Source organism: Gobio gobio (assembly GCF_949357685.1).
Source record: "Gobio gobio genome assembly, chromosome: 9".
Taxonomy (NCBI): domain Eukaryota; kingdom Metazoa; phylum Chordata; class Actinopteri; order Cypriniformes; family Gobionidae; genus Gobio; species Gobio gobio.
In genome coordinates, this window is record NC_137115.1 from 31,480,782 (window position 1) to 31,490,734 (window position 9,953).

At 38.3% G+C, this 9,953-nt stretch overlaps 1 protein-coding gene across 1 annotated transcript in view; it reads left to right on the forward strand.

The window, feature by feature from the left end:
- Window positions 1-9,953, forward strand: part of si (sucrase-isomaltase) — a gene marked incomplete at both ends in the record, with an annotated part of 96,259 nt that overhangs the window by 21,119 nt on the left and 65,187 nt on the right. Inside the window, 6 exons of the mRNA XM_079825273.1 lie at window positions 649-762; window positions 3,459-3,543; window positions 3,657-3,774; window positions 7,072-7,243; window positions 9,031-9,147; window positions 9,595-9,749. Of these exons, the coding sequence (XP_079681399.1) occupies window positions 649-762; window positions 3,459-3,543; window positions 3,657-3,774; window positions 7,072-7,243; window positions 9,031-9,147; window positions 9,595-9,749 (761 nt within the window). The remainder of the gene's footprint in view (window positions 1-648; window positions 763-3,458; window positions 3,544-3,656; window positions 3,775-7,071; window positions 7,244-9,030; window positions 9,148-9,594; window positions 9,750-9,953) is intronic.

Sequence of the window (9,953 nt, forward strand, 5' to 3'; positions counted from 1 at the left end):
AATTACCATTTTTACCCATTAAACATGATTCATTTTCAAATTCTATTTTAAGAAACAAATATTTAGTTTGAGATGAAGACTTAGTTTAAGAATTAAGTGTAAAAACACAATTGAACCTTGTGTAAAAATTTGAATAGGTATTTATAATGAAGTAGAATAAGTAAAGAGACATCGAATAAGTTAAGGATTTAATGGAGGACATCTGGAGTTGCCATGTGATTGCCATGAGAGAGGCCATTCATTTAACATCTGTAACCTTGAGTTAGATCATATATCAACCACCCCTCAGGGCAACAAGACACATATCGCATGGCAATAATATCACTCGTGATTATTTAGCCGATTAGGCACAGGCAGATGCTAATTGCTTTTTTATAGTTTTATTTCAGGTCAGTGTGTGCATTGATTTTGCATTAGAGTTAAATATCACGCCTTCATGCAGCTCAGAGGCATGTGAGACGTGGAAAAGAAAGGAACAAGAGGAAATGGAAAGGCCAGTGGCTTAAAAACATAAAGACATAAACAACAGGAAATGGGGGGGGGGGGGTGTCATCTGTGAAAGATTGTGATTTTGTGATTGTGTTATTTAATACTGACACAATTTTCATGACAGATAAGCTTATTTCCCTCCTCTCTCTCTTGTCACAGGTCTGGCCAGGGGAAACCTTGTTTCCTGACTACACGAACGAGGCTTGCATTGATTGGTGGGTTAATGAAATTTTACGATTCCACAACGAAGTCAAGCATGATGCTCTCTGGATTGTAAGTAACCCGCAGAGATCATTAACCGGGAGCAAATATTGAACTTGATCATTTTACAACTTGGTGGAAAGGTCATGAAAGGTCATGAAAAATGTTCCGTTTTCCAACTTCCTACAAAGTCTCCAAATCAATATTAAATATGTCACGGACTCAATATGTATTAATCATGATATTTGAACACAGCAAAGCTCTATAAACATCACTGTAAGATTTGAAACTCCATCTGATCTATACAGTAAGGTATAAACTGCAAAAACTTTAATGTCAACATGAAATCAAAATTTCAGTTTGTTTATTTCTATAGTGCTTTTTTACAGTACATATCATTCCGAAGCAGCTTTATAGAAACTGAAAATTTCAAACATATAACAAACAAGAAGCCAGTGAAGACACAACTTTAACAAATCAAGTCCTGCCCACCAATTTATGGCCACTTTAATGTTTAATTTAAAGTTATTTATATTATAATTATGATAAATATTCATTCAGTTGTCAGAAGTACTGACTTTAGTACCAAGTCGGTACTGAAATTAAAAAAAATGTGACGATACCAGCATTTCCCTCTAGCATTTTGAACGTTGTTGAGCGGACTCTTAAACACCTCTGATTGGCCATTGTGTTCACGCATTCAACATATCGTCGCTGCCCGATGAAACTCACGTATGTCCAAAACGCTTACTTTTCAGGAAGTGAAAAAAACACTGTATTTCAAAAGCAGTTGAATGTAGCGTTGTCATACTTGGTACGGCATCTTTACATGTAACCATATTCTTGCCAGTGTAATGATATAATCCACATTTGACCAAAATTGAGTTTAAATGGACATACGTGCATATTTTACAGTAACGGTGGTCTATACGCGTTCTTCCGATCATTAATTAGAATGGCAAAGTCGCGTTTCAGCAGAGGAATACGTGAGGAATACAGAGGAATACGTGCTGGATATTCTCAGCCTCTGGCATGCGGTGATAGCAGTATGAATGAGGCATGTTCTAGTGACAATCATGACAGTAGCATTACAGGCTATAATTTGATCAGTTTGACTGAGAAAAAAAAGGCTGAATCTTATCAAAGAGACCGAGTTTATTTACATACTAGCAAGCAAACTAATCTGTGAAGAACTAGATTAGAACTAAACTGTGGAGAGCTTCAATGTCGTACTTTCGGCTATCCAGTGCTGAGCTTCGATGAAACAACTTCACGAGACCAGCGAGATGCTTCCACAGGGCGGGAGATACGTGGCGTGATTGACAGCTTTGACACCAAATGGATATACGTGAAAATCAGATGACATGATTTCACAACTTTTCATTGGCCATTTAGATATGTGACGCATACTGTATACGGAAATGAACCTTGACATTCAATCCATCGAAAAATCTCAAAATCGGCAAAATGGACATACGTGGTTTTCATCGGACAGCGACGATATATATCTCTTCACCGAGTGCTTCAATGATGCTCTTCACCAAGCGCTTACACAGATATATAGCGTTTGAAAGCGCTCGGTGGAAAGCGTTGATCATTGTAGCCAATCACAGACATATATGTTGAGAGCATGAACACAATGGCCAATCAGAGGTGTTTAAGAATCTGTTCAACAGCGCTCAAAACAGCACATTTTCAAACACAACATGTCACATATTGACGCTTGGTCAGGACCGTTCGGCGTCACTTTTTAACGCAGAGGGTATTCCATTGATTTAAATGAGAAATCTTTGCCGTCATACACAGATGTGTTGGGCATGGGAATGTTATTGTAATGAAGAAATTATATATTGGGTTATTATTGTGCCATTATAACATGTTGGAGTGTGATTATTTAGACATGTTTGAACATGCTACCCAACCCCATCCCTAAACCTACCCATATATGATATAAAACACAGGATATAACAGAGAGATACGACTACAGGCACCATTTATTTAAATAGTAAAAATATTCCAAGTGTTCTGAGGCCAAACAATTGATTTGTGTGAAGAAAATACCCAAAAGAGTACCCTGCGCTTTAAAAAATGACGCCGAGGGGTTCTGATCGATCATCAATATGTGATGAGTTGGGAGTGAGAACGTTTTGCTCAAAATGCTAGAGGGAAATGCACATTTTTAAATTTTTCGGTACTTCTGACAACTCTAATTTGATGTATATTTGTATGTGCTTATTTATATTGAATTGTAATATTGGCGCCCCCCTGTGGTCACATAAATCGAGTTTCAAGTTTAATTTATTCATAAAGCACATTTAAAACAACCTTGGTTGACCAAAGTGCTATACAAAATTACCTAGGTCCATCACCAAAATTAAAATAGACATTCACAAGACGTTAAAAGCACAAGAGTATAAATGGGTTTAACTGGTGGCAGGAAATGTCACCGGGGAGAGCAAACCAGTTTCAACGGCAATGTAAATGTGCAGGTGTGTGTATGCCGGAAGGAAAGAAGAAAATAAACTGCTAATTTTAAAGAGGGATTACTGGACTGCTTGTTGATACTGGCCCCCTAATGGTAAAGTTCAAAGCTTAACGGTCCGTTTCTTCTACACTGTATATTCGGAATTGCATTTTTAAAGTAAAATGGTTGCGAATGTCATTTCATGTTGACTTTAAAGCCCCCCCTAAAGGGTGATGCTTTAATCTCGAGATAATTAGCTGCCTGAATTAGGGAGCGCTGAACTAATTGCTGTTTTATTTCTAAGGACATGAATGAGGTGGCCAATTTTGTGAAGGGAGGTATCAAAGGCTGCGCTGATAACAAACTCAACTATCCTCCGTTCATGCCACGTGAGTCTAAAATGCATCTACCGCTAGATTTATTCATAGCAGATGCATATCAGCTAAGCATTTCCTCACCTTCTGTACACATCTGTACTCTCTATTTCCATTCGACTCTAAAGATATCATTGATGGCCTGTCGTACAGTAAGACTTTATGTATGGATGCTAAACACAAATGGGGGAACCACTATGATGTCCACAGTCTCTATGGGTACTCTATGGTCCTGGCCACTGAGAAGTAAGTGTTGGTTTTTCCACACTCTATATGCAAATGATCTCTCTTATGATCGGCTGATTTTGCTTTCAAATCCTGTCAGAATGATTAATGCAGCTGAACATCACCACAATGTCATATTTACCAGTGTATAGTCAAATGTTAATGTGCTCATGGTTTTGACAGCAGAACCATGACTGTTTCTGAATTATGTTTATGCTTAGTTTTCATAAATGTTCTCGGTGGTTGTGGGACAGGTTTATGTTGTGAATGTTAGTGTCTATCAAATTCGTATCTATCAAATTAGTATCTATCCATTTTTTTAATTAACATTTCTTTAACACTCTATTGCACAATGTTGCCTCTGGATAACAAACTAATTTTCTTCATTTTGCAAGCATTTAAAAAAAAAAAAATCTTTCTTGATCACAATACATCATTGATGTAATTTTAAGATCTTTTCTGGCATGATACACTGTGGAGGATGCTTCTTTTTGCTCTGGAGAACTGACTTTAGAAATATGCTTCCCATTTATTTGCGAGTAAACATTTTAAAACAGCTGGGGGGGAATTCCAGAAAGCAAGGTTAACTTACCGTAACATATACCTTGACCTCTCGGTTGATTAACCCAAACCTTGCTTACTCGTGCTGGTTCCAAAAGCGTGTCCAAGAGTAAGTTCAGACAACTCAGAGTATGTTAACCTTGAACAGACAAGACATTCTCAACAGAACAACGAATCGATGATTCACCATGGAAACAGACGCTAAGAAAAAGTGTGCCATTCTACTTCCTCTTCTTCTTTTGTTTAATGCCAATTTACATAACCTAGTTAGTGCACATCGCCACCTATTTGATGGTTATGAAATCATCTTTTCGTTTAATAAGTAATCTTTAAAAAATTATATTGTTTGTTTGATGCAAATTAATTGAATACAGATCCATCTGTGAGAGGACAAAAAATACATTAAAATATATTTTAATTTAATTAACATTTAAACTTATGTTTTATTCTAATTCTTAAGAATATATATATATATTGTATATTATATAACTGAAACAAATGTGGTTATATTAATAACTACACTCACCTAAAGGATTATTAGGAACACCTGTTCAATTTCTCATTAATGCAATTATCTTCAATGCATTTAGGGGTGTGGTCCTGGTCAAGACAATCTCCTGAACTCCAAACTGAATGTCAGAATGGGAAAGAAAGGTGATTTAAGCAATTTTGAGCGTGGCATGGTTGTTGGTCCCAGACGGGCCAGTCTGAGTATTTCACAATCTGCTCAGTTACTGGGATTTTCACGCACAACCATTTCTAGGGTTTACAAGGAATGGTGTGGAAAGGGAAAAACATCCAGTATGCGGCAGTCCTGTGAGCGAAAATGCCTTGTTGATGCTAGAGGTCAGAGGAGAATGGGCCGACTGATTCAAGCTGATAGAAGAGCAACTTTGACTGAAATAACCACTCGTTGCAACCGAGGTATGCAGCAAAGCAAGCCAGAACACGCACAACCTTGAGGCGGATGGGCTACAACAGCAGAAGACCCCACCGGGTACCACTCATCTCCACTACAAATAGGAAAAAGAGGCTACAATTTGCACGAGCTCACCAAAATTGGACAGTTGAAGACTGGAAAAATGTTGCCTGAGTCTCGATTTCTGTTGAGACATTCAGATGGTGGAGTCAGAATTTGGCGTAAACAGAATAAGAACATGGATCCATCATGCCTTGTTACCACTGTGCATCCTGGTGGTGGTGGTGTAATGGTGTGGGGGATGTTTTCTTGGCACACTTTAGGCCCCTTAGTGGCAATTGGGCATCGTTTAAATGTCATGGCCTACCTGAGCATTGTTTCTGACCATGTCCATCCCTTTATGACCACCATGTATCCATCCTCTGATGGCTACTTTCAGCAGGATAATGCACCATGTCACAAAGCTCGAATCATTTCAAATTGGTTTCTTGAACATGACAATGAGTTCGCTGTACTAAAATGGCCCCCACAGTCACCAGATCTCAACCCAATAGAGCATCTTTGGGATGTGGTGGAACGGGAGCTCCGTGCCCTGGTTGTGCATCCCACAAATCTCCATCAACTGCAAGATGCTATCCAATCAATATGGGCCAACATTTCTAAAGAATGCTTTCAGCACCTTGTTGAATCAATGCCACGTAGAATTAAGGCAGTTCTGAGGGCGAAAGGGTGTCAAACACAGTAGGATGGTGTTCCTAATAATCCTTTAGGTGAGTGTATATTAATTATATAAAACACATCTGAATACCTCTTAAGCAAACTTTCCCTGGAACATAACCTGGTCCGGAGCAGGTTATGTTCAGAGAGTGAGTTGCCATGGTTACTTACATACCCTGAAAGTTACCTCCGTTTTTGGAACCAAAAGTTGAGGTTATCCGCTAACTTACTCTTAAACATATCCGGGTATGTCACATAACCTGCTTTCCGGAATACCCCCCTTGAGTCATATAAATAAGTTGTACATTATGGGGTTTTGCTTAAAAGTGTTGCGTGACAGTGGAATAGATATGAATGCTGTGATCATGGATGCAATAATGCTATAGAGAATATCAGAGTTGTGCAATATTGTTTTTATTTGTTTTTTGTATTATCAATTGTAAATAACTTTGCCTACTATTTCAGCATTTACATCACTTTTTTTACACACATTTAAATGATAATAAATTAATAATTATTTTTGTGTTCTTTAGCAAAAACATATAAACATATAATAATGATAAATGTATTTTATTTCATTCTTCAGCAATTTCATTTTCTTTCCAAATAATTTCTAAATATAAATGTATATATTATAATAATGAGGTGCAAGCAACAGAGAATTAAGAAAAAGAGAGAATCGATTTTTTATTTTGTTTTATTTTGTTTGTCAGTTTTGAAATGATTGATTTGATGAATGTGGGACGGCACACGACAGCTCTGAGTCAGCACTCAAGCAGCATCACGCGTGACTCAGTACAGCCAGTATTGTCATATGGCAGGATGTTTTCCTCAAAGGGGGAAGAGAGTTGAATTGTATCATACTTGCTCATTTTATTTTCAGCAGGAAATCTGTTTTACTCATCTTGTAATTTCTACATCATTGATTTGTTCCACTCTTGTTCCTCTACGCCTCCTCTGTCATTCAGCTTAACTCCCACTTAACTCCTGCTTGTATGTTTTTCATCTCTATGGTTTCCTGGGCTACCCTACTTGGCATTGTGTCTTTTAAAAGCCCTCCTTTATGTTGTTTTATTGTGGCAATACTCCCCTTTGCTCTAAAATTGTGTTTCTGCTTTCAGGGCATCAAATGCAGTGTTTGGGAATAACCGTTCCATGGTCTTTACCCGCTCTTCCTTCCCCGGGGTGGGAAAATACGCAGGGCACTGGTTGGGCGACAATGGCGCCAACTGGAATGACATTAAGTGGGCCATACCAGGCATGCTGGAGTTTAACCTCTTCGGAGTCCCTTACGTAAGTGGACTCAGTTTAAGTGTCCAAATAAAATGACTTTTCAAACATGGGTAATTGATGGTAGACAAACCAGTCTTCCTTCATAACAACAACCCCACTGAGAGACATGAAAAGCGTTTAGAGAAAGCTTTTGGTTTCGATTGTGTTTCCATGAAATGCAATGCGAAATTGAATGGGCATTTGGACTCGGTGTTCAGGTTGAATTGAGTTAACATTGACTGGCCGACTCAACAGTCAGATCCAATGAATTCATCATGGGACGGATGATGTAAACATCTCTTGCTATTGCTGCATTTAAAAGCAGATGTTGCACAATATTATCTGATCACCAAACTTACTGTGATTTGTAATTTGAAGTAAATCGTTTTTAAACCACTTATTTTTGTTGTCATTATAACAGTACATAACTGGCCCATATTGGCCAGAGGTTGATATTTCATAGCTTGTGAGTTCTTACTTACAGCGTATTGCATTTTTATTAAAGTATCTACAATTTCTCAGATGTTTCGCAGACAATTCCACATAAACTAAACTAAACTTGGTTTCTAAAAGTAGCCACAGTATAAAGTATAAGTTAATGTGGACAGCAACTTATATCCTTTGGGGTTGATGAGAAATATTTGTTCATTGGGATTTCTTACTTTTGGTGTCTTTACAAATCTGAGCACAGTTTGAGACATTGTTAAGATCTCTTTTAGTATTTTTCTCAGGAGAAACATCTAAGAACTAAGAGACTTCAGCAGAACTCTCCACTTTCCCTGTTGAAAATAACAGCATATGCTGGTTAGGTATGTTTTGAAGCATGGCAGCTTGTTTGAGCTGATTTATACTGGTCCTTAGTTGGTCATGAGCTGGTTTAAGCTGGTCCTGAGCTGGAGCTAGTTTCTTAGGACCAATTTAGGACCAGCACTTGACCAGCTTAAACCAGCTCAAACCAGCTGCCATGCTTCAAAACCTACCTAACCAGTATATACTATTTTTTTTTCAACAGGGTAATCTCAACTGAGATTGAATTGTTCTTTCAAAGATCAGGAGATTCATTTAAGTAACTTCTTTTAAGTATCTGCCTCTCTGAAAATTCCATAAGTGAGTTATAAATAGACACAGATGAGTCACTCATTTTGTAAAAATATTTAACACTTTATTTTGATGGTGCCCCAACAGACATTCTACTGACTATACTGTAAATAACTTTGCAAGTACATATAAAATTATTCTACTATCCCTAGCCTTACAACTTAGTCTACTAATACTCTAATGAGAGTTAGTTGACATGTAGTTGCTTATAGTTAGTAGAATGTATAAATGAGTATTTCTATTGAGATTCAAAAATTAACACACATGACACAACTTGGCTTTTAATAGCAGACTTTGGTATTTTGCCAAAAATGAGCACATTTTTGAGGTACTTTCTTATGCTCTAGGGCAGGGGTGGGCACTTCCAGTCCTGGAGGGCCACTGTCCTGCAGAGTTTAGCTCCAACCCTAATCAAACACACCAGCTAATCAATGTCTTCAGGATTACTAGAAAGCTACAGGCAGGTGAGTTTGATCAGGGTTGGAGCTAAACTCTGCAGGACAGTGGCCCTCCAGGAATGGAAGTGCCAACCCCTGCTCTAGGGAGACGTTTAACAGTTGACTTGTGTCTTTTTCATAAAAAGAAAAAGGGAGCGTTGAATCGTCATTTGATCTCTATTTAATCGCCTGGCTGTTTTGAAGAAACAGAGTTCTCATTGTGATTATTCCCTCCTCTGGAGAGATACTGAATTTCATGATTTTATTCGGCAGATCGGTGCAGACATCTGTGGGTTCTTCGACGACTCAACAGAGGAGCTTTGCAGGCGTTGGATGCAAGTCGGCGCATTCTACCCCTTCAGCCGTAACCACAACGCACAAGGTTACAAAGTACGTCCCGCCCTCTAAATACCAATAAACATTCAGTCTAAGTGTACAAAGCGTCTTCTTCTAACATCTCTGCTATGTGTTACTAGCCCAACAGCAATGCTCTGAATTACAAACGTGTCCTCTCTCTTTAAATGCTATTTGTAGAAGATTTATTTCTCTAATCATCATTGTGAGATTGGCGTGAGAGAAGCAATCAGATCTCCGGAGCGAGAGTTTGAGAGGGCAAATGAGGATGAATGGAAAATGATATTCTTGGTGAAATTAGATGAATAAGATTTGACCTTTTAGTCAGAGAGTAATCATTCCACGGCTGTCTCCGGGACCGATGGCTCTTCGCCATGATGAACATATTATCAGTATCCACACAGTTAAATCCATTTCCCTCTCAGTTTCTCTTTGCTCTTCAGCTTACTCTCCATGACTAGTTTTATGTGTCTTTTCTAACAGGACCAAGACCCTGCATCATATGGCTTTGACTCCCCTTTGGTGAACACCTCCAGGCATTACCTTAACATCAGATACACCCTCCTGCCGTACCTCTACACGCTGTTCTACAAGGCCCACGTTAATGGAGAGACCGTAGTGCGTCCCATGATGCATGAGTGAGTTCGTAAGCATGTGCAAACAGAAGCGAAACAGTGTCAGCCTCAACAACAAACAGTTTGTTCCATGTTTATTATTCCGTGTGTATTTCTATATAAGATCTCTCATATAAAAAAGAGGTGTGTAGAACCTAAAACTAATGCAGTAGTGTGATTGTTTTTTTTAGTTTAATTCAACTTGATTATTTTAAGTAAATACACAAC